General features: G+C 44.2%; 1 protein-coding gene across 3 annotated transcripts in view; it reads right to left on the reverse strand.

Moving 5' to 3' along the window:
- Nucleotides 1-689: 689 nt before the first annotated feature.
- The window catches only part of LOC139046655 (sodium- and chloride-dependent glycine transporter 1-like), a 183,315-nt gene continuing 157,965 nt past the window's right edge, over nucleotides 690-26,039 (reverse strand). For all 3 annotated transcript variants that reach the window (XM_070535697.1, XM_070535695.1, XM_070535696.1), the window contains exons 9-14: nucleotides 24,866-25,103; nucleotides 21,896-22,024; nucleotides 21,555-21,654; nucleotides 20,153-20,262; nucleotides 15,288-15,452; nucleotides 690-2,947 (exon numbers count right to left, since the gene is read on the reverse strand). In XM_070535697.1, the coding sequence (XP_070391798.1) occupies nucleotides 2,774-2,947; nucleotides 15,288-15,452; nucleotides 20,153-20,262; nucleotides 21,555-21,654; nucleotides 21,896-22,024; nucleotides 24,866-25,103 (916 nt within the window). In that variant the 3' untranslated portion in view covers nucleotides 690-2,773. The remainder of the gene's footprint in view (nucleotides 2,948-15,287; nucleotides 15,453-20,152; nucleotides 20,263-21,554; nucleotides 21,655-21,895; nucleotides 22,025-24,865; nucleotides 25,104-26,039) is intronic.

The raw sequence follows: 26,039 nt of genomic DNA on the forward strand, positions 1-26,039 counted from the left end.
TTACACAGAGTCATCAGGCTAGTGTTTAGGCACGGTCTACATATTCGCGAGTCAACGCCGGTGCGGTAAAGTAGTGGTACGGGCGTATATCACCAGAAAGTGCAGGCGTCACAGGGAGCATTCTTTTCCTCTTAGCACACGCAGAAAACAAGTTTCTCCTCAGAAATCTTGTCAACAAAAGAATGCACACTGGATCTAGGAATCAGTCGTCCGTCGCTGGGGCAGAGACCACCGCCAAGTCCTTGTGCAAACGTGTTTCCGGGCTAAGGTTCGAAGACGTAGCAAGGAACAAACCACTGCGCTTCGGACACCTACATCGCTTACTTTTTAACATCCTAAGGCCAATAACTCTGACAGAGTAACGTATTGAAAGGTCATGGAACTGCGGTGAGAATCCATTGAGCGGGCCTCTGCGGACTAGTACGCTCGACTTTCACGGCTGGGAAAACGGGATTACAGCCATTCGATTCATTTCTTACCACTCATACTAATGCTACTAGTTTGACGTCAATAAGCATAACCTGCTATGCACTACGCCCGAAAATTCGTCGCCCCACCCACGAAAATAAAAATGACAAGACAAAACGCAAAGCTCCACGTTTTCCAAACACTGGTACAACGTAAAGCCAGGAGGTAAATATTGTAAGGCGTTATTAAATGCGCCAATGAAAACAAATTCCATTTGTGAGTACGGGAACAAAATATTTAACCGAGTGGACAAAGTAAGCATGAACTACGACTCTCAGAGTCTACGTACGACTAGCAATGGAACATTGAACACTTAGTTGGAATGACTAACGCAAGTATTTCCCACTGCTATCAGAATGCATGCTGCGCAACAAAAACCCGTACACAAATTTTCATGCGATGCGCGGCCACGCGCATTATCAGATGGCAGCGATCGTGTGTGTTCATCGACGGAGGCCGCTAGCGGCGGTGCACCCCGCTCCAGAAATTACGTGCTATGCTCTACAAAAATGTTAACTATGTAAAATAACTTCTCAATGTACAATGTCAAGCACTTCATCAGTTTTGCAAGTGTCACTTTTTTTTTTACAAGGCTATAACTCGATATAATACGCTAAGCGTCAACGACTCGAGGAATCACACTTCATGACAAAAACTCGTCACAAGGATTCTGCGATCACATTCTAACCACCAGTTACCCGGAACGGCCACAACATCATCATCATAAACTACACAATACACGACTAATGTAACACCAACTAAGCGGTTCAGCGTACGATTTCTCTAAGTCTAGCAGTATGTCGGTGAGTATTCGCCCTCTCTTAGCAAACTGAAGAAAAGTGCGTGCGATATATAAGCACAGGATCATTTGTTCACACCAGCAAATATTGTCTCGGGCGAAAAAGAAACGAAAATCACATGCATACACGACAACGACACGGAGCCTTCATTGAAGGGGCGTCACATAGATTTCTTCAAACTCAACCGTTAATCATCCAACAAGAGCGACGGCGAACGAATAAATAAGCAGGCTATCAACAATATACCGTTTTGTACAAGCAGTGCTGTGTTGGGAGAAATAAACTTCATGTCAATCTTGACGATGCTATATGTTACAGAGATCTCGTGTGAACATCAGGATCACAAGCAGACGCCGCTAGCAGCGACGGGCGATCGAAATGCTTGCTGACGTCATTTTCTCTGGAATGTGCCCAACATGATGCGGTTGTCGAGAAACCGTGAGAATGTGAGGCTTCTCAGCTGGCATGTACTGTACGTAATGTCTCTCTACAAATGCGTATGAAACGCTGCTTTTTGGCTGGTTCCAACTGAGAGGAGTTGCCTATAAGTGAAAAGCCATTAAGATGGGCGGGCTTAAAGGCATTCTCACAGCTTGAAAGTACAGTGACGAGATCAGAGACAAGTTGAGGTCAGCAAGAACATATATGCGGCGTGATGGTTGCTTCACCGGGAAACAGAGCCACACGTTCACGCAAAGTGAGAAATAAAACGAGAAATGCAGGTATTTACACGTTACAGTACAGTTCAAAAACATAAAACAATGCCACAATGAGCGAACAGAGTGTGACGTCAGTATCTAAATAAAATGAAAATTACACACGTGGTCAGCTAGTCATAACTTTTTCTACACTCGCCTCGTTCGAGGAAGATTTTGCTAAACAGAATTTTCAAGCACACACTGTTTTTCTCACTAAAATGCTGACACGCGTTGAGTAAGGGAACAACATTCTTCCTATGTTGAGTCTGCGTGGAAATATAACGTTATGGCTTCGGCTCAACTGTCCTACTGAGTGCTCTTCGGCTTCCCGACTCCTTCACAGAACAGCTCAAAAAGGCGAACTCCGCGGAGTCACCAATCAACTTCTCACGGCTGGACGCGCGCGTGAGCTGGAAAACCTAAAATAAAAAAGAAGCGCAATCTGACACGCCTTTTTCTGCGTGCGGCCCACGTCCATCACCAACAAAAAAAAAGCGTTTCCGAAGAAACATGCTGCCTCATCACATCTTGAACCCTAAGCGGCGTTCTCGTAAACGACAAACCCTGGTGTCGCACGCGCGTCACCAGGCACCGAGTGTCCGCATGCGTTCTCAGGTTGAACCAGAGCGGAGAGTTGGGGAGGACCGCGTTCAACTCGATGCTCTTTAGTCGTCAGCTTTGATTAAAGTGCGGCTGCGCCCGTCTGCACCTCGTCCGCTGAGTCCGGTTAGCCGCCCTCGAGGCGGCTCGGATTCAGTCGTTGGCCCTGTTCTTGCTTCGCAGGGAGGTGCAGAGGTCCTGCAGCCATCAGATGGTCGTCTCGAACGTGTAAGTCACGTTGAAGGAGGGGTTGTCGAAGGAGTTCTCGCGCCCGATACCGCCGTTCATGCTACCATTCTCGTTCGTGACGTCGGGCCTCAGCGACTGCTGCGTCTGCGCCGGGCCCCAGCCCTCGGTGGGCCTCATGGTGACGGCCACACGCTGCACAAAGAGAGAAGGCAGAATTAAGACACTCGCTCAGATTAGCCTGATTGCTAGGTCTAGTTCTGCAAGGTAGGAGATGAAGGGTGGTGTGAAAAAAAAGATGAAAAATTGTCGGAGTGGCTGTGTTGCCGACGTAGCTACTGTGTGGTGCGTGAAACGTTTTGTGCGTGCTGCGGAGGGTGTATGGACACTATAGGGGCGCTGAAATAACATTAACAAATACACGAGTCACATTTACTCATGCGTTACAAGGCTTACACCCTTAAGTTATGATACAGCTTGTGGGCTTCTACTGTCATCTTGCAATCGTGCACGCTCCCTATTCGTAGCGGGCCCGCCGTGGGGTCAGAGACCGTGGGCGCGAATTGACATCCCTCCGTCTTGCTGCATGCCTAGGCCTCTTCACGCAAATTCTTCACCTTACGTGTCGAGCGCGAGGACGCCGTAGCTGAGCAACCGCCAAATCATTGCGACAAATTGCGCATTTGTAAGCCTTGTAAGGTCAATTACCAAGAGGGGACCCTGATTATGAGAAGGAAATTTAGAGAAGAATGAAAATGGGTTGGAGCGCATATACGGCAGGCATTGCCAGATCCCGACTAGGAGCTTACCACTATTATTGAAAAGAAACGTGTACAATCACTGAACTCTACCGGTGCTAACATATGGGACAGAAGCTTGGAGGTTGACAAAGAAACTCGAGAACAAGTTAAGGACTGTGGAAAGAGCGATGGAACGAAGAATATTAGGCGTAACGTTAAGTGGACACTAAAGTGAAAAATGATTTCTTCTGCAGTAAATTACCGTTCTACAACATCAAAAACACCACTCTTACAACGATAAGACGTCTGGTAAGCCAGAAAAAGCGCAAGAACGAAATACGGGTGGCGACGCCTACTTATGATGCCATCTTCTGGGGCCTACTAATTACATATAGCGTTACAGATTGACTACATTGTGATCTAAAGGAACCAAATATTAAACATGGCAAGTTTCGGGAACCTTTATTCAGCCAACGCAGCCCAAATGCGAAAACATACTTTGGAATCCCTGACGTCACGCTGACGTACCGGTGCTGGGGTTTCGGAGCGAAATTCAAATACTGATACTTCGACCTTCATTTTCTCACCTATAATCAAACTACTCTTCTGAAATAAGTGCCTGCAGGGTTCTCAAGCAATGTTTCATTAGTCTAAACTGATTTATTGTTTCGCTTTAGTGTCCCTTTAAGAAACAGAAAGAGAGCGGTGTGGATAAGAGAACAAACGGGGATAGCCAATATTCTAAGTAACATTAAGAGACAAAAAAATGCTGCTGGGCAGACGATGTAATATAGCACTGCACGAGCCTGATTTTTTTGGCCCAGCCACGCTTTGTTAAGCGCTAGCCCAGCTCGGGCCCCTGATACCAAGCACGTGGTTCGAAGCCCGGGCTCACCCCGGCCCCGTATTACTAAGCCCGGGCCCGGCCCGAGCCCGGGTGTATATTACTAAGTATAACTAGGGCCAACATGCATGACCAGGCCCGGCCTGTAAGTAAAAAAAAATTTTTCTCTCACAGATTGCGTGGGCGCGGCCAGCGGCTACAATGGCCTCCCGTTAGGAGGTCCTGACAGTAGCTCCTCAGGATTAATTAAAGTTCGTTTTCTGTCTGTCTGTCTGTCTCACAAATTGTACCGCATGTACCGCACGATTGTACCTCATCTTCTCGGGTTCCAATGAGCTGCTGTGCGTGAGTAATAAAAGACCGAAATATGTTTCTCCTATGGGAACAATCTATCCCATTGCCTGTGCGTGCGGTTAGTTTCCCGCTGGTGCGTATGCATTCACCTTGATCGTACGGTTTGGTCCTATGAGGTTATTTAGCACGCGAATATGTATGTACATATACAGAAACAGGCAAATTCACGGGCATACAGCATAATATAAACACACAAGTAGAAAAAGACAGCCTTCGCGTTAGCGCTAGAATAATGATGCATAAAATAAACGCATAACCAGAAATAGAGACCCCTTGCGTTAGCGCTAAAATAATACAGCATAAAGTAAACGCACAAGTAGAAAGAGACACCCCTCGCTAGCGCAAAAAAAATGTAACAGCATAAGGAGTTATAATAGTGCAGTCGCAAAAGCGGCAACAGGAAAATTGATTTTTCCAGACGCAGACAGAATGTTAGTTATTGTGGAAAAGAAAGAAAATAGAACTTCGTCTGTTTCTCAATTTTCTTTGCTAAGGTAGCACACTAAGCGCCAGCACTTTACACATATCACTTCAGCTTGGCACAGAATGCCTTGGACCATGCAATGCATAACGTTCGCGTGTGCTTGAATGCACTGTAATCAGGCCCTTCAGTGAGCGGGCTCGAGTACGGCCTGGCCCGTGGCTTCAAGCACGAGCTCGGTCCGGGCCCGCCAGAAAAGGCTCCGGACGGCCCGGTCCGCGGCCCGGTCCGCGGCCCGGGCCCGGGCTTTCAGGTCGGCCGGGGCCTCTGCTGTGATCTACCATTTTATGCGTAGGATGGATAACCGGTGGACAATTACTGTTACAGAACGGCTGCCAAGAGAAGGGACGCGCAGTCGAGGTCGGCACAAAAGTAGGTGGGGGATGAAATTAAGAAATTCACAGGCGCAAGTTGGAATAAGTTGGCGCAGGACAGGGGAAATTGGGGATCGTGGGAAGAGGCCTTCGCCCTGGCAGTGGGCATAGGAATAGGCTAATGGTGATGATAATGATGATGATGAAACATAACTTTTGGTGAGCACAGGTGAGCTCTGAGATGGGGGTGAGCTCTCTGAAAGCGTCATCATTGTCTCTCGTATCGACGAACGTACTACCGAGCTATGCCACCATTACCGAAGAGCGAAAGCCCAATTTAGCTGACTGCGTAATGCGTGGCGCTACAACGGCGGCCATTTGAGCCTGCTTCTTGTGCATAATCGATTAATGGTACACAACAATACCAAAGTAACGCGCGTGCGTTGTACGGTTGCAAATATGTAAGCGATAATGATGTGATGTCTTCGTTGCTTGCGGATCTATACATATAGTTATGCATGTCATTTATGCTCAATACGAAGAAATACACAATCATTTGTTCTTTTGTCTCTTTTCTCTTTATTTTATGTTTATCTTGTCACGCAAGTGATGATGGCCTTGTGGTCGCTGTGATACATCGCCAATGGCTCTGTGACGACGCCGGTTAGGTTCTTGATTAGCGGCTAATCCAGGCACGTACCCAGGATTTTTTTTCGGGGGGGGCCCACCACCTCCATCATCATCATCATCATCATCACCACCAGCCTGTTTTATGTCCACTGCAGGACGAAAGCCTCTCCCTGCGATCTCCAATTACCCCTGTCCTGCGCCAACCGATTCCATCTAGCGCCCGCGAATTTCCGAATTTCATCGCTCCACCTAGTGTTCTGTCGTCCTCGATTGCGTTTCCCTTCTCTTGGTACCCATTCTGTAACCCTTATGGTCCAACGGTTATCTAACCGGCGCTATACATGACCCGCCCAGCTACATTTTTTCCTCTTGATGTCAATTAGAATATCGTCTATACCCGTTCGCTCTCTGATCCAAACCACTCTCTTTCTCTCTTAATGTTATGCCTAGCAATCTTCGTTCGATCGCTCTTTGCGTGGTCCTTAACTTGTTCTCAAGTCTCTGCCCCATATGCACTGGCAAAATGCACTGGGAAATGCACTGGCAAATGCATTGGCACTGGACATATTGCACTGGCAAAATGCACTGATTGCACACCTTACTTTTCAATAATAATGGTAAGCTTCCAGTCAGGAGCTGGCAGTGTCTGCCGTATGCGATCCAACCTACTTTTATTCTTCTGTGAATTTCCTTCTCATGATCAGGGTTCCCTCTTATTAATTGACCTAGGTAAACGTACTCCTTAAAAGTCTCTAGTGGCCGACTGGCCATCCTGATCTCTTGTTCCTTTGCCCGGCTAATTATCATTATCTTCATCTTCTGCATAATAATATTCAACCCCACTCTTACACACTCTTTCTTAAGGTCTCCAATCATTTGTTGTAACTCGTCTGCATTGTTGTTGAATAGAACAATGTCATCGGCAAACCAAAGGTTGCTGAGATATTTGCCGTCGATCTTTACTCCTAAGCCTTCCCAGTTTAATAGCTTGAATTCTTCTAAGCACGTAGAAAATAGCTTTGGAGAAATTGTGTCTCCCTGTCTGACCCCTTTCTCTATAGGTATCTCCCTGCTTTACTTGTGTAGAATTAAGGTAGCTGTAGATCGATATTCTAACGCGAAAGACGAGTCAGTAAGACGAGAAACTATTTACAGATTATATTTACAACGGTTGATGCGCTGACCGGTTAGATTCACAGCCCGAGCCCAGTTCGTTCTTACTCCTCTTTTCTGGAATGATGGCGCCCACGCGCCTCGTTCAAACAAACAAATACCTCACGCATGTAGCAATTTTTTCCAAGCTTTTTACGTAAGCGTTCTGTACTCCTTGATTACCTTGTGCCTCTACGATTGCTGGTATCTCTGCTGAATCGAATACCTTTTCGTAATCTATATAAGCCACATAGAGAGGCTTATTGTACTCTCCAGATATCGCGATAACCTGATTGATGACATGGATGTGATCCATTGTAAAGTATCTCTTCCTGAAGCCAGCCTGTTCCCTTGGTTGACAAAATCCAGTGTCAACCTTATTCTATTGGAGATTATTTTGGTAAATATTTTATATAATACTGGGAGCAAGTTATTGGCCCCATAATTGTTCAATTCTTTAACGTCTCCTTTTTTTGTGAATTAGTATAATGTCTGCATTCTTCCAGTTTTCCGGGACCCTTGCAGTCGATAGACACTTCGTATAAAGAGCCGCCAGTTTTCCAAGCATTATGTCTCCTCCTTCTTTGATTAAATCGACTGTTATCCCACCTTATCCTCTCGCTATTCATCGTTTCATATCTTGCAGGGCCCTTCTGACCTCATCGCTAGTTATAGGAGAGTTTCTCTATCCTCTTCATTACTGTTTCTATGTGAACTATCGTGACTCCTCTGGGTACTGTATACAGGTCAGCTTAGAATTTTTGCGCTGCTTTTACTGTATCTTCGAGATTGCTGATGATATTATCCTTCTTATCTTTTAGTGCATACATCATGGTTTGTCCTATGCCAGGTTTCTTTTTTAGTGATTTCAGGCTGTCTTCATTTTTTACGGCTTCTTCAGTCTTTGTCATGTTATAGTTTCGAATATCAGTTATTTTCGCCTTGTTGATCAATTTTGACAGTTCCGCGAATTGCGTAACGCTGTGCGGCCGCCAGTACCATACAACCGCGTAGAGCGCAGGACTCTGCGATTCTAGACGTACTGCGCTCACCGCGAAAGGTTAGAAAAATACCCACATAAGCACAGCAGAGAAGTGGCTACGTGAGGCAGTTCGACCGATAACTGTAGAAGCCTCATTCAAAACAATTGTTCTCCACTTCCGGCGGCGTTTTTTCTCTACTTCCTTTTTAAATAAAAAAATGTTGATCCATAAATATTCTCATAAACTTCGGTTAACTTTTTTATTATTCGCTTTTGCTTGCAGTTTGGTTGTTGCCTTGGCTCTCTCCCTTAGTAGATCGCTTAATTTCTCAACTCCTTGCGATTTTTGTTTCCAGTTGCCAATTTTGCAGGAAAAGTGCTATACAGTTAGGGAAAAACAGACGAGGTAACGGGCGACATTCATCTTGCTTATGGGTTTAAGGGTTATTGCGGGGTTCCATGATGGACGCTCTTTCATATTATTTTATTTCCCACCTTATCTAACCCTTATCACGTCTGTATGGTTCCGGACATCTGCCAGCGTCGCGGCGAGCCGTAACTCAAAGAAATAATGAAGCAAAGGGATAAGTTAAACGAAATTGGCGTTTTCTCCAGCCGCAACTCGTTCCATGAGAGTACAGGCTAACTGACTAACAGCCGCATCCCTCTCCTGGTCCCAGGATCAGCCTAAACAAAGAAGGTTGAACGAACAAAAGCAACAGCTATGCGGGTGACGGTTAAATAGATGGTGACAACCGAACGCATCTCGCGTTAATCACGCGGGTGCGGAATCTACGAGAAAACTGTCCTTCACATTACAAGAGATGGCGATAACTACCGCCATCTAAAAGGAGTGAAAAAGGCAGCATAATACTGACCGATGATCAGCTGCGAAGTCTCAACATTGATCTGGTGGCGCTTTAAGAATGTGTGAGGAGTGGTGGCGTGAGTGGGGACGGGGGGGGGGGGGGTGGTATGCCACTTTATTTCGGGGGGGGGGGGGGCGGCGGGCCCCCCAGGGCCCCCCCCCCTGGGTACGTGCCTGGGCTAATCTATACATATATGCTATAATATATGCAGATGACGTAACAATCTGGAGTGCCGAAGGTAATATGGGACAAAGGGAGACCAAACTACAGGAAAGCAATTATGTGGTGGAAACAATACTGGAGAGTATGGGACTGAACTGCTCTGCTAAAAAATCAGAACTATTGGTACTACGGAGCAGTAAGCATGGGCGCAAGCCGAACGGATATATACCAGAGGAAGAACCCCGCATTGATATATACGCCAAGAATGCAGAACCAATCAGGCGGGTGGAGACTATTATAGTGCTAGGATTTCTCCTGCAAGCGAATGGATCTAATTGCAGGATGATACAACATATCTCTAACAAGTCAGAAGAAGTAATTGGGCTTTTGTGTAGAATTACCAACAAGCGTAAAGGGCTAGGAGAAGACAGTGCCATTAGATTAGTACATGCATTCGCCTTTTGCCACTTCTCGTACGTGGCAGGCATGCTACAATGGACACAGGCTGATAAGAACAAGCTAAACGCTTTAATCAGACGATTTATACAGACTGCACTTTCCGTCAGCACGGCCAATGATAGCTTATTGCGCCTAGAGCAGCATAACACACTAGAAGAGATAGCTGAGGCTCAACAGGTGGCCCACCAGGAGAAACTAATGGGGCACGACCTGGGAGGGCACTACTTGAAGAAATAGGCGTAGAAATTAACAACCACACCAACAAAGGAGAATTATTAACATAATTGCAAGCGGGGCTACGAGAAAAAATTAAGACGACCCCGTTCACTAGGAACATGCACCCGACACATAACCACGAGAGACGGAAGGCAAGGGCGAAGGCACTCCTTCAAGACATAGATCAACATAAGCAGCAGGCGGTGTTCGTTGACGCTGTCTGGGTTAAAAATAAGGATGCGTATATCTCCGTTGCTGTAGACACTCAAGGTAACGTACGGGATGCCATCACCGTCTATACCAAGGACCCAACAGTAGCAGAATAAGTAGCAATCGCCTTAGCAATCCGGGCTAATCGGTGGACACGTATCTACAGCGACTCTAGAACAACCACACGTAACTTTACTAACGGATATGTGACACGGATGGCAACAAGATTACTATAGAAGGTCAACAGTGAGAGGATAGAAATCCGCTGGTTTCCTGCACATCTAAGGTTGGTGGACGGAGCTCGGAGAAACCTCAGTGAGGTGGCAAATGAAGCAGCACGAGGAAATTTCTAGCCGCGCTCTTCAAGACCGAGCAACTTACTCTTCACCCGGGGAACACAGGGATCGATTATTAAGATATAACGAAATCATGAAGCACTATTATTTAAGCAGAAGGGAATACTTATTGCCACACGGTAAGGTTTGCAGAGCCCAAGCGGTCACATAACGTTTGCTACAGACAAGGACATACCCAAGTCCAGATTTTATTAACAGGATCTATCCGGAGAGGGAAACTCAAACCAATTGTAGTAAGTGCAATAGCATCATTGCTCTTGACCACATGCTTTGGCAGTGCCCCGCGGTCTTCACAGACTGTGACAAGGAACAAGAATGGCGGCGGCAAATGCTGCACAGTGAATGACTCTCTGACCAATTACGGACAGTCCAGAAGGCCTGCAATGTGGCTGAGGGGCTTGGCCTGACAGTCCCAACGTGGGAGCGGCCCGCGTCAACCTAGGGTTGACCTTCAGGACCCAATAAAGTTCTTCATAGCATCATACCATACAACTTCATTGTGAACTACGTAATTAAGAAAAGAACATGAAACGGTGCAATGTTAGAGTTGTCTTAGCGGCTAATTGTCATATAATTTGTTTCAGAATAGTTTCGATAAAACAAGAGTTACAGCCGTTTTTCCGTGACCGTACTCCCACCGTAAATGCCCATGTGTTGACAGCAGGCGGGAATTCTGTAACGTTTACGACTTCACTGTGAGCTAACTAATAACGACAAGTAAATAGAACTCGGCGTAATGATAGAGCCGTCCTAGCGGCCAACTTTGGTATATTTCTTTCCAAGATATCTACATTTGATTGAAAGCTACTGAACACTGGCGAGAAAGTTGGCTTTGCCGTCAGGAGATTTCTGTTCGCCGCCACGATTTTTCGGGAGGGTAGCTATAGGCAGCCTTCGCTGTAGTAAATAACAAAATATGAATGGAAATTCTCACGTCGGTACTCCTTTAACATTCTTTTCTATTTTTTGTGTAAATTATACCAACTGATCGACCAGGCTGAATATTTCCTTAGATGTGAAGGCCACTTGAAACGAAGACAAGAACAAGCGTTAGGTCTCCTTCATGGAAGCCAAATTTAAGTCCGAACGTCTGTTAATAGCTCCCCATGGGTAAACAATTGTTTTGCTTTTATGCACCAGACATCGTCTGTTAGCCTTAAACAGAAAGCTTCGCCGTGACCGCACAAGATGCCGACGAATGATACCAGATTCGTGGGGGAAAGCATGTAAACGAATAAAATAGTATTTATTTGATAGTTTCTTTATATTGTTTTGTTGCAGAACACCGGGAAATCGAGTAGTCGAGCTATATATTCAAGCTCATTCTTTCCTTGCACGACGATCGATTTATTGCAAGGAAGCGTGACGAGGGCACTGCGGTAGCTCGCATTCGCGACAAGAAACCCGCAGCGACGATAAATGGGAATAAATGGAGCTACGAGGTGCGAATCAAAACGGTGCCATTTAATGGGAAGGAGGCAACTCCTTCATCTTAAGCTTAATAAAAAAGATCTGAAAACTGCCGCCCAGTCGATGCAATCGCATGTCACGACCTCCGGGCATGAACATGTGTATATACTGTGTGCAATCCATCACCTATAGCAGCGACTTTCTTTGCTAAACAGCTGCGAGAAAGGTGTGGTGTCACGAACGAGACAATGTGACGAATACAATCCATTATGAACTCCTCCTACTTTTTTTATTATACAGTGTTTAGGGGATGTTGTCGCCTTTAATTGGCGCCGGCTACTCCTTTTCACATAGGGATTTAAAAAAGAATGAATAAATCGTAACATGTTAATAGATGTTCAGTACTTTTGCAAGCTGACTTTGTTTGTAGAGGACACAACAAGCATACAGGTAGTCAGATACCGACATCAACGTGAATGAGAGATGTCATCGTTGCCACCGGACAAGACTAATATTCTGCACAAAGGGCTGCCACATAGAAGAGGAAGAGGATTAGGACGTCATAACAAGCTACAAAGAGGCCGTTTGCACCCATGTTTGCCTTTAATAGCTGCCCAGTGTATCATCTAGCTAATAGCGGACTTTGCTGCGATGGCTGGGCCGATCTTGCGCTATTAATCCTATAACATCACTGATTCTAGCCGCCATATGCGAAGTAATCTGCCCTGCAGTGTTCAAGGAGGAAATTAATTATCACTTCAATTTTATAAATGATCGTTCGGAGATTCAAATCTTGGCAGGACTAGAATTGTACCTACGTTCACTGTGTTCTGTAGATAAATGGCTGCAATTATACATACAATAAGCCCTAGCGAGAGCATTACAAAAATATTACCGGATAAAAAAAAAGTCACTCACTCATTGTTGTGATTCCCTGGAACTTCACGAACAGTGTTCGCGCAGATATTGAAGGAACGAATAGTACCCCACGCATTAGCAGCTAAGCCCCGTCGCCTTGCTATGCGAATATGACAATGAGTATAATTCGCTCAGTCAAGAAACAGAAAGACAAATGATTCGCATCAAAATAATTTTGTGGATTTGCGGCTTACGGTCGCCAATGTGACAGCGGCTATCAATCCAAAGGGCAGAGGCCTACAACATGCGAGAGCGCGAAATATCATTCTACATCAGGTGATTTGGCACTAGCTTTACTAGCCATATACGTCAACGCCCCGTCTGGCAATCCATGACACAACTGTGTGCCAGAAAACCGACTGTGTGCCAGGAGAAGATGCCAGTCTTGATAGCCGGAAAGCTGGCAGCGATGTGGAAACAGGGTTGCAACCCTCGCCCGCGTGAATCCTATTTATAAAAGACGTCGCACTGCTAGACAGTTCCCTTCATGCTTTTCAGAGCGATGGCATAATTGCGCAATGAACATTTGTTCTCAGTTTTTGAAGGCACCAAAGCTGACAAGAAGTCAACGGAAACTCTCCATGCTCGTGGCTTGGAAGGCATAGTGACGAAGATTAAGTAGCGCAGGTCACCTTGCGGGTGAAGACAATGTAATGACGGGAAACGAGGAACATCATCATTGCTGAGAGTTTTTAGTGATGCCCTTGCTTCCCATGTATCCAGGTCACATGTCCACGGTTTCGATTATCGCGCGACGTGAAATACACAACCGGCAACGGCTATTCAAGATAATGCCGTATATACATGACTCAATTTATTTTATAGCGCCTAATACGCAGGCAACGCAGCGGCCGACTTCAGATGAGCTGGTTAATGACATGAAAGCAAAATTTACTTTAAGGTGACAACTTACGGAGAGATTCTTTCTTTTTGAAACGAAAGCAAATTATCGCTTAGTGGATGCTATCAGTGCCTATGTAGTTCTTAGAAAAAATTGGAAGGAAGGAGCACCAGCTTTGAAATAGCCGTCGCCGCAATGTGCACGCGAGGTTCACAGTTGTTCGGCATAGCATTCTCCCGCAGTGTGCATGGATGAGTGCCAGGGAACATAACAGCGCGCTGAATGCCCCTCTCAGGGGCGCACATATTTTCGGCATATGTCGCGAACAGTTATACCGACATCGATATACATGGTAAATTACGATGAACTCAGCAATGACTAGATTCGATTCCGAAACAATATGTTTCGGAAGGTTGACAACTGAAAATGAATAAATACGGTGTTTATTGAGTTTATTAGCGGTCACCGCAAACGTTTCTGGTGTCTGCCGTAGCGAATAAAGATTGCGAAAAAAAAAATAAAAAAAATGCCGGTTCCGTCATTCGTGTAATGTAACACTTTTCTTCTTCAAGATGACACAACACTCTACATGCATCAGCTGACGCGCTGCTCTCTTGTTTTATTACTGTCACTGTCATAATGCGTCAGATAGCGAGAATTCACTTGTTTTTAGTTTGCAAATACTCAATTGGCCAGACGTCGGGTTTCGAACGACGTTACATGCAAGTATCATATGCACACCTGCCACCCTTAGAATATGAAAAGTGCTAGTGTCGAAGCCAAGAGCTGCTAAAATTTGACAAAATACACTAAAGGGTGTTGATTGCTCAACATGTTGACTGATCGTTAAATATTCACAGACTGTTCTGTAGGGACGCTCTGAACAGGCACTCGAAGCTAATTGCCGCGGCAGGAATGATCTTCCTCCCGAATAAGCAGTAATGTTTACTAAGTTTGTTCACGAAACATTTCCGCAACAGTGGAAAAAATGTCAGTGCCTTTATGCACTAAATGGTGTCGCTAATGCGGCTAGGCCCGATTATTCGATAACTCTGAAAAATCACGCTCGGAAAAGCGAGTCAGCGACTTTATCTGTCTTTTTTCTCCAATCAACTCTGCACTAAACCAAACGAAAATGAAGAAAAGATCGTAAAATTGCTCACGTCACCACAAGAACCATAAACAAGCTCTACGAACCAGAACAAGCTCTACCCCTTTCTTATGAGGCAAGTTTAAAGTAAACTTTGCATTTTTCTTTGTTTAGAAACAGAAAGGTATCCCATACTCGATTCGATATTTGGAGGTCTTTCGTTCTCGAATATTTGTATTTCACTTGAGTAGGAAATTTACCTAGTTGAATACACCAAATAAATTTCGATCAATGTTGCTGGAACCCCAAATATGTCCAAATCTCTAACTGCACAAGCAGCGTTACAGTAGAACAGGTAGAACAAAATAAATACTCGTCGCTTCAGTACGCGGCTGTTAACATAAGGTTAGCTTCACTAGGGGGAGCAGAGCGTTTTCTTGTAAAATAAATATTGGAGCCTGTTAAACGGGACGACCCCCGTAGTGCGAGCCCAAGCGAACAACTTACGTGTGCCAGGCTGCCCTTAGGCACTGAGCAAAGCTTGATGACCATGAGCACGACAATGGTGGCGAGCGGTATGAACACGATGGTCCAGCCGACACCGATGGCCCAGGGCGGGTAGTCCTTGCCTTTCGCTTGAGAGTGTTCCACGATGTTGAAGATCAGGATGAACTGGGAAACAAGGAACAATACGGAGTGAGCTTGTCTGAATAAATTATTTAGCAAAGGAAGAAAGCATTTTACCGCCTTGCGCAGTGTAATGGCTAAGCATTTGTGAAAGTGGTGCAAGCGACTAGGGAATATGGACGCCATTCACCCCGGCGTCCGCTTTTAGCATTCACTGCGTGAGAAATGTGAAATTTCAGCAATCAGCTGTTCATCCTGCAAACAGACAAATGGTCGTGTACCTGTGAATTAAAATTGCTGTTTCAACGTCTCTGTTTCAATCCCTGTTCTCCCTACGAATTGCGAATTCGTTATTGCAGAGGACTATACCCCGTTTCACACTTATCGTGCAACGCTATGGAAGCTACGCAAGTAGTTCGGTCACCAAAAATGTATCACTCCGCACATGCAGTCTTATATGCTTCGCTGCGGCCAACGGCGTCTTTTCGTAACGCCGCCACGATGGCTTGCAAAATTTAAATACCCGAAAGGAAAGCAAATAAATCGAAATTGTTCTCAAACAATTACGTATTAGCAGCCGTACAAATGCGGGCGTTATTGCTTTTTAAGGATATGTTTTTTTCTCTCGCCTAATACTGAATCTAAATAAAACAGCGTTTTACCGAATCACTTGCAAAACCACATAAGTATTTGTTGGTGAGAACGCAGACACTACAAAACTTGTCTCTGGTCTCCACAGCGCTGCATGCGATGTGTGAAACGGAATGCAATCTTTCAATCTAGCTTGAGTTAATGTTTTACTTTAATGCCATTTTAAAGACGCCCTCGTTAAGAGCTATGGATTATCTGTGATTGCATGCGCTGACCTGCCCTTAAAGCACGGTGCGCGGGCAGTTTTGCGTTTCGTGCCGGTACGAATGCGGCCGCTAGCTGCTACAGGGAGTCGATCCTGTGACCTTGTGCTTAATAGTAAAACAGTCATGGCAGGTATACGTGCGAGTGAAGGAGAAGACTAGGAGCCAACTTGACAAATCGCAATTCCGCTACAAGGCAGGAAAACAAACGTGGCACTGTTCGAAACAAAACACTGATATAGTGAATCAAAAAGGCGCTTCGTTTGCCGAGTAACTGGCAGTACTTGAAAAAGGTACGTGTACTAGCAGAGCAGTAAAGTGTCGCAAAAAAGAAAAAAAAGCAGAAAAAAAGAAAAACAAACAAGCAAAAAATTATAAACCTAGCTACAAAAATAAAAACTCCACAACATTTCACACAGTGATGTACTGTGTACTCAGAAACTGAAATATCAAATCTGCATACAGGGTGTCCCAGCTAACTTTAGCCAGAGTTTAAATATGCGCAAATGCCACGTAGCTCGACAGAACAAAGGTAATGTTGTTTACCGTCGCTTGGAGATAAACTATCTTTTTCATTCCACTGCATTAGATAATTAGTCTTCATTAAATAATCAACTTCTAAATATTATATTTAGATGAAAAGTGTCAATGATAAAATTGTACACTGGCATGAAAAAATCCCGCTACAACTTTCTGTTCCCCAATACGTGCTACATAAAAGTGTTTTTCCGAGCGTGAGAGAAGCCCGCGAATACACGCAAAGTGCCTCGAGAAACCAGTCGCGCGGCACCCTTGCGTGCACTTGCGGGTTTCTTTCAATGGATAAAAAAAGCCGTGGTGACGCTATTTTAAGCTTGCCGTCGCTCCCAGTCTTCCGGCCTTCTGTCGAAACTGTAAATGTATTCATTTTGTTTGCGGAACGCATGTTTTCCCAATATTTGAGTTTGCTTCACACAAAAGCGGGTATACTGCTAGTGATGAGTGTAGATGCAGGTGTGACGAAAGCCCTGTCATTTGCATATTTAATGTCTACATGAAGGACATCGATCACCATCGTGATCACTGAATTGTATTGCCACATGTATTCGGTTCTGCGTTTCACTTTTGTTTGCTACGTATCTTTTTTTTTTAAATCTGTGCTGTCCACATTCAGCTTCTGCTCCTGCGCAAGGCGTTTTCTCTTCACCAAATCCCTGCCCGCACTTTTCATGGCCACTTCTCGAGTGACGAAACCTGATACTACGCGGTCATTACGAGGCATGTATATATAGCGAGCGCTACAATTTGTCGTAATGACCACCGCCTGTTGTTTAATGCACGATATCGCACAGCAAATAGCGGTCGATCGTAATCGACGTTGATCGATCCGACAAAAATCGAATTCCTTGTCCTTATGTATGTCAGGCCGTTGAGTTCGACTTTAGCGGGCGAGTTATTCCGACGAATTATGTCTCTCTCCGCGCGGTGATCCCCATACTTCTGCTTGCTTGCATTCATTGTCATTGCCACGTGATAACATGCTTCCTTGACTCAACTCAACGGCGGAAGTTGCAGGCAAACGAATCCGTGAAGCCGCGACCCTCCACACAGAACGCATGCAACCTGAGCGTATGTTGGGCTTGTGCTGACGCGTCCATTTCTCTGAATTCCGCCCGGTGCCCGCAGTCAAATGCCGACTAAAATAGGGTCCTCGAGGTTACTCCTTAAGACAGAACGCGTATATACCAGGTGTTCATGTGAAGACATTAAGAACTTTTTTTTATTCGCCCGTGGTATATAGTACAATTCTACTGATTTTATTCCCTTTAGCCCTTTCCCAAGCACAGGGAAGTCAGCCGCTACTCACACTGGCTAACCTCCATGTCTTACCTACCCTTTTCTCTCTTTCTCTCGCTCTCTTTTTGAGCTTGACCACTCAAAGTGGCGCAAATTACTTCCACGAGAAATCAAAATGTTTACTCAGTTTCCTTTTTAAAGAAATTACCTTACGATACACATTGTAACTTACAAGCTGTAGCCGGTGAGACTGCAAGGCATATCCACTTACAATGAATTATATAGATGACACAATTTTCCAGATATGCGTCATCAAACTTGCAGTAAAATACACTGTTGCTTCACTTACTTTCTTGTTTGAAAAGAAGAACCGTTTGATGAATTGAAGCACAAAACTAACTGGACCACCAATCTATTTCTTCGCTAAGTTCGGGAAATATTATCCCCCAACTGGTATCATCCTCAGAATTCATTGCAAGTGACTCTGCCTTGAAAACTACCCGGCTACAATTTGTAAATTTCAGTAAGTACCATAAAGTAATTAATTAAAAAATTAATTTGTTACATTTTATTAATTAGTCAGATAGGTATGTTGATTTTTCGTGCAAATAATGCCGTGATTTTTCGTGCAAATATTATAAGGCGTATGGGCCATCATTTCTGCTTGAGGAACTCGCGAGATGAAACGCGTGCTCCGACGCCACGCCGTAATGGCGCCAAAGCCTTACACGTGGATGCCACTTAAGGATGTGCAGCATTCAAGGCAAGCGCTCATATTTTGTCTCAAGCAACGACTGTAGGCGGATTATGAAGCGAATCAGATAGATTTCTCGCCTAATCTCTTGCCCGCGAGCGCTCACTTCACCTAAGACTTTGTGCGAAAGCCAGTAAAATAGTATGGACGTAAAAAAAATATTAAATCCAGTATCTCACAGTCCCAAGTTGCTATTTGGTAAACTACTGTGGCTTTGCTGTCGCCTCTGAAGCCTCAAATCAACGTGGCTGATAAAGGAGATTGACGTGGACACGGTAGATTGAGGCTACAGCAGAGAAAACCGTGGGTGCAAGCCCGTAGATTAGTGATGGACACAAAATATTGCAGGGCTCTCCTAGATGCGTTGTTCTTGCTATTAACGCAGCAGAAATGCAAGGGGTCCTAACTTAGGAGAATATTTGTCACAGTTTGCAGCTTTTTCATGATACAGTCGCCCTAGCGGCCAATTTCGGTATATTTTTTTTCTAAGATATCTACATTAGATTGAATATGCATGCTTTTGTTTTTCCAGACACAGTAAATAGATAAGTCTAGTAGACAGAGGTCCAGTAGTCAACTGTTGCTTTAACATTTCACAACTGGGTGTGCTACCACCATACGTTGCGTTATTTTCTTTTTTTTCCTGTTTTTTTTTAAAGCGAAGTTTTTTTTGCCTACCATCCCGTGGTTACGCCTGGTTCTGTCGATCTGTCGCTGGTCGGGTTCTCGCTTAGTTGATTCCTCCTTAGTACTAAAGAAAAAAAAAAGCGTGTCCAGTAGTGGGATTCGAACCTGCGGGCTGTTGCACGAAAGTCCGATGCGCTAACCATCAGGCCTCAACCGCTCTTTTTTTTCTTGATTGATTAGGCCACAACAGCACGTATACATCAATCGTGCCGATGCCCGCTAGCTCCTTCAGATGATCGCTGCGCGTTGATTATGATGATGATTTACGTGCTAAGGCACACACCCACAACCAGGGATTGGCCAAGGAGCAGGTGGTCTAACTTTTGGAAATGATCGCGGCATCTTGATAATGATCATGATTCTCATAGTATGGCGCATATCCATCTGGGTATCGTCCAAGAAGCTCGTCCACGTGCTTTGACCTTTGACCTGATGTGACCGGACACGTGGTGTTGAGTGTTAACAATACACCTTTATGACACATCTGGTCAACGGTGTAACAGAAGCATAGAATAACATAGTATACACAATCTTCGCGCGTCCCGGTGGCCAATTAAGCTGTATCATATGGTTTAAGTTTGAAGTCCCAATTTGCATTGTTTTCTTACATGTGCAGCAAATGGCAATGCATAAAAAGACAGCGACGTAGGCGTGTGATACAAAGACAGGCTTACCACTAACGTGGCTGGTGTGAAGTATTTCCACATGATGGTCCAGAACCTTGTCCACGCATAGGAGCGAGATCCGATCATTTTCTCGATGTCGCAGAGGAATTTCTCCGCGCCTGTGCAGACAGAAGTGACACAAGTATGAATAACTCAATGTTTTAAAAAAGTAAGGAAAGCTCGCATGTTACGATGACGCACGACGAAGCATTAATAATATTTTCATAGCTTATGGACATCGCAATGCCATACGTTTTGTCGTTGCATTTTTAAGTACCATTATGGCCTCCTCTCAGTTTTTTCCTTGTTCTTTTGCCCGTTCTCCTTAAATTATTTCTGCCCCATCGCCCCTCCTTGCGCACAGTATTATGTATGCAGCCACACCACTTTAGTGAAAGTCTCCAATTTTTCATCAATATCCTATATCTCTGCACATAAATCTGCCTGACGTTTTCAGTGAAAAACAAATAAATATGGCACTTCTTCGACGTTGCTAGCATTGAAGTACCAAAATATCAGACATCTTTCTTTCTTTCTTTCTTTCTTTCTTTCTTTCTTTCTTTCTTTCTTTCTTTCTTTCTTTCTTTCTTTCTTTCTTTCTTTCTTTCTTTCTTTCTTTCTTTCTTTCTTTCTTTCTTTCTTTCTTTCTTTCTTTCTTTCTTTCTTTCTTTCTTTCTTTCTTTCTTTCTTTCTTTCTTTCTATTTACACAGAAAATAAAACTTCTCTTAGCGCAGCAATTACGTAGCGATGAGTGATATTACCTTTCTTTTCTCTACTTATTTACGTACCAGCAGCAGGTAAACTTTTCATCAAAGCAGACCAGTCATTCTTAGATGCTTTTTGCATCAATCGGTGCCGAATTGAGAAAGATACAACTTCTTGCTCAAGTATAGCGTACGCAGCTCCCCACAAGCGCATAGACAACATGGTGGCTCACTCAACGGCCGATAAAAACGATCGCAAAGTGAAAAAAAATTCAGAGCATTCACTCCCGTTTATCGGTATCCAAGTGAATTGAACCGGCAAGCGTGCAACTAGCGGAAGTGTTGCTTTCTCAAGTGGATGTGACTTGCCCAGTATACGGCAGACCAACGCAAATAAATCGCACTCGTTTAGTACGCAACCTGTAAGCGGATGGCCTGTTTTTATCGGAGCATTTCAGCTGGAGTTGTGATAATCAGGCTTTCCTAATTCTTTTCGTTAATGTAATTTGACACTGGGATATGAGGTCACAGAAGGAAAGTGGTAGGGGTATCTGAATTACACTGCAACGTGCTTGCTTAATCCTCTATATTGAACTTTGCAATGTTCCGTTACCCTGCATGGTTTACTCCAAACATTATAAATTATGATGGCAACTCCTTTGAGTGTTGAGTAATGCATACGCGGTACATTACTGATTACGCTTACCGTAGTACCAGGCGATAATTGTGCACTCCCCAATGGCAATGACTAGCACGGACAGACTTGCGGCGTACTTGTCGAATAGCTCCAGCCAGTGGACTCCAGCCTGTTATGAAGATAGAAACCGAAACAAATAAATTCATTTATTCACTACTAAGCCAAACCTTATTTACAAGTGAAAAACTAGCTATATGTGAAAATTAAAAATCTGAAGAGGTCGTTAAAAGTATGAATTGTTAATCCGTGAACGACCATGAGCAAAAAATAGAACAGAACTGCAGATAAAGAAGAAACGCACGCACGCACGCACACATACAACAGAAGCACGGCTTCAGTTGTCGACTTACCCGTGTCGTGAATATTAGACCACCGAAGTAGCCAAAGACTGATATTGCGAGAACCACGAATGTTTTCTTTTCTCGAAGGCTTGGAAATCGGTCAAAGATTGCTGTTGACACGGTCTCTAGAAGGGCAAACTGCAAAACGGGAACGGGGTTCAAGAACAGGGCAGATAAATAAAACATTATATTACTCAGCGATAACCCCACATAGAGGTACCAAACGCGGTAAGTGCTATCGTCAAAGAAATAATTTTAAAAAATAATTTACGTAAATGAATTGGCAGCATGGAGACAGATTAAACAGTTCTCATTTAATGTTAGTGAAATATACTCATAGTAACAATATATAATCTACAGAAAACACGCCACAATGTGTATTCCGGTGCACGGCCAGCGGAGCAACACAAAGAATTGTTAGTTGTACAAGTCGTAACCTTAAGCTATCGTGCAGTCAGCAGATGCCCTTGTATTATCACTGCACTAGTCATTTTGCGCAGGGCCATTAGTGCACAATGTATTTATTCGTTAATTTACACAGTCTGAAATGAACGTTTTCTTTTTGGTTGCATTGTGTTAGTAAAAATGCTATCTGCTTTATGGTGACGTAATTTTGAATCTTACTTTTTAAGCTAAGCACGCAGCTCCTATATTCAAGAAGACTAGTGACACGACACCACTGTGTAGGTCAGGAGCACAATAGTATGAGATGGCAAGCGGAAAGCGTTACAAAGTAGGCCAACTGCTCCTTAATAAGGTCAACATAGGAGCCGGGCTGGTGAGCACATTTTGGCGGAAGGCACACTAATAGCGCGACACAGGACAGGTGAAGCACGAGAAGAACACAGTGCCGACTATACAACGAGCAACCTCTGCAGCGGTAACAATTATATATATATATATATATATATATATATATATATATATATATATATATATATATATATATATATATATATATATATATATATATATATATATATATATATATATATATATATATATATATATATATATATATATATAAGAGCAAACAAGGCGCAAGTGCAGCTGATACATGATTGTCATGTCTGTAGGCGGCCAATTACTGATGTGCGTCACGGACTAACTGCCTGAGAAGAAAAAAGATAGAGACCGATTTACAGCCATTTACACGGTCACTATCGATACACGGTCATTCTATCGGATGACTGTGAATGAGAAAGGAAAAGTGCGTGCTACACAAGGCAAAGCCCGGTGTTTGGTTTCCCGCCATGGCTTTTGCGTCACATACGCACAGGGTGTTTCAGCGAACGCTTTCAAAAATTCTTTAGAATTCCCTGCGGCAGAGAGCACAACTATAGTCCGTGAACTGGTCTATTCGAAGAGGCGCGGGCATTACTCGCACAAAAAAAAAAAATTGAAATGCATAAGGGGTTAACTGAAAAAAATTATCTAATTAAGCTTTTAACTAATTACCTTACGGCAAATATTCCTATTTGCAATTTCTAGCGGATGAGACTGCAAGGCATACTCGCTTGAAAAGAATTGTGTGGATGACACCATTTACGAGATATGCGCCGTCAAACTGGCGGTAAAAAAATTGCACTGTGGTTCCACTCACATTCTTAACAAAACGTCGTCTTCTGCATGGGAGCACAAAAGTAACTGGAACGCCAGTGCATTTCTCCCGCAAAGTTTGGGAATTAATTTCTCGAAACCGGTGTCATCCTGATTAATCGCTTCAAGTGGATCCGCCTAGCGAACTCGCCGGCTCGAATTTGTTAATTGCAGTATGTGCCATAAGGTAATTAGCTAATAACGTAATTAGTGAATTTCTGTTAATTAGTCGATAAAGCATTTCAGTTTCTTGTGTAAGTAATGTCCACTTCTCCCAGTAGACCAACTCATGGATTAGAATTGTGTCATCTGCCACAGGGAACTTAAAAAGATTTTTTTTGAAAGTGTTCGCTGAAACATCCCGCATCTTGCTCCCAAGCTCAATTCGAAACGTCTGGTAGTGCGCACCCTGCTGCAGATTGGCATGTATTCCTACGAGTCAGTAAGTCACCTTGACTGCTGAGCACTGTGTTTTGTTTTACTTTGTTATAGTACCTGGATGAGTGTTGTAACTGAGAAACGGGTTGACGGCTCTTCGGCATGCCGTCATGTAAGCGCTTTCAGCCTAGCCTACTATAGCAGCGTACACAACCCATTTGTATCTTGAATGTGTGCCTGGTTGCAGCTGCATTAAAGTAAGGAACTGTAAAACTTCCTGTCAACATATATAGTAAGAAAACGTAAGCGACATGAACATGAAGAAGTGGGAGAAGAGGTAGAACCCAGCAATGGGTGAAAACAAGCAACGGCGTTTGAGAGTGACTTGACATAAAATGAGCTGAGTGTCAAGTGACCCTTCCTCAACGCTTCTCGCACATGTCAACCGCTGTTGCGCGGTCAGGAATAGAAAATGCGTACAAAAAATTCGTGCTAGTCCGTGTCTAAAGTTCGCGCACATGTTGTTTATGTTGAGTCCTTTTCAACATGGCTCCGCGTTGCGCGCAATCTGTGTCTCTCTCTTTCCGTCTTAGTTTATGTTGAGCAGTATCCTTTCCTCAGCGTTGTGAACCAACTAGCCGAGCAACAAGTAGTATTGCAGGCTCATAGACATGAACACGCCCATGAGCAAAGGTGAATCGACAAGGGGTAACGGATTAAAGACTGACATTTTTCGCAGCTTTGTCACGTAGCCAGATACTGGCTACTGCAATCCAAACTTTGCGTTCGTCGGCCTTCTGCCGTGCGTCAAATGAAAGAGGAAATTATTTATTTTTTCCAGGAAAGTGCGGTTCGCGTACTTTTGGTGAGGAGTGTACGGTGCAGTAGATCTGAAATAATTCGGTCACAGCTCCACGAGGAACGCATTCTGCTTTCAGATACCCGGCAGACTTGCGGTCTCCGGGGGCCCCGAGGAGGCGGACAAAAGAAGCGACGGCATACCTGGCTGTCGAGGCCGAGTGTGAGCAGCATGAAGAAGAAGAGGAAGGCCCAGAGGGGCGCCACCGGCAATCGGGCCACCACTTCAGGGTAGACGATGAAGGCGAGGCCGGCGCCCTGGTCCACGACGTGCTCCACTTCGACGTTCAGCTCGTGCGCCAGGTACCCGATCACCGAGAAGATCACGAAGCCGGCAAAGATGCTCGTGAGCACGTTGCTCACGGACACAATCAGGGAGTCCCTGAAAACGGAAGGTGCGATGTTGCATAGCGGTTGCAGCAAAAAGAAAAAAAGCTTTCAGCTTTTTTTTCTACTATGGCTTTTTTTTGCGATCATTGACAAATGGAAGTAGAAATATCTGCAGACACTGAACGGCCTTATAGCCAATAGCTAGAGGCCGTAAAAAAAAATATAGAAAGAAAGAACGAAAGAAAGAAAGAAAGAAAGAACGAATGAAAGAAAGAACGAAAGAAAGAAAGAAAGAAAGAAAGAAAGAAAGAAAGAAAGAAAGAAAGAAAGAAAGAAAGAAAGAAAGAAAGAAAGAAAGAAAGAAAGAAAGAAAAAGAAAGTGGTAACGATTTAAAGGGACACTAAAGGCAAATATTAAGTTGAGCTAAAGTGATAGATTAGTGCTCGAGAATCTCTTAAGGCGTCAATAATTTCGCGAAAACAGCCTTAATAATCGACAAACTGAGGTAAATGCAGGACATGATTAGAGACTCCTCTGGGACATTCAAGTACTTGCCCGATGACGAAAACACTCCTCAGTTAAATTTAATTAACCACTCGTTGCAAAAACATCATTGTACTGTAAGTCAAAATAAAATGCTACTTGCTCAGTTCTATATCCTTTTTCGGAAAAATAACTCATTGAAATTACATTGAAATTAACGATGTAGACAGTCGAAAGGTTCTGTTTTCGCTCAACTCCGCGCCGCCCACGCTTTCGCGTTTCAGTGGTTTCGTTATCTCGTAGTGCTGCGGTGGTTTTACTGGCTCGCGAAACTCGCACAAACTGCAAGTAGCAGAGAATTCAACTTCCATTTTATGCCGCGGGATCCCCGAACGGTCTACGCCACTTGACCAAAACGCAGATGCAGCGGCGAATCCACCGCTCTGTCCTGGCTCGGTACCGCCGCCTGTCGGGTGCGGTGTCGGGTGGTGATGGCGTATGTAA

The sequence above is a fragment of the Dermacentor albipictus genome, chromosome 3, assembly GCF_038994185.2.
Source record: "Dermacentor albipictus isolate Rhodes 1998 colony chromosome 3, USDA_Dalb.pri_finalv2, whole genome shotgun sequence".
NCBI classification, from domain to species: Eukaryota; Metazoa; Arthropoda; class Arachnida; order Ixodida; family Ixodidae; genus Dermacentor; species Dermacentor albipictus.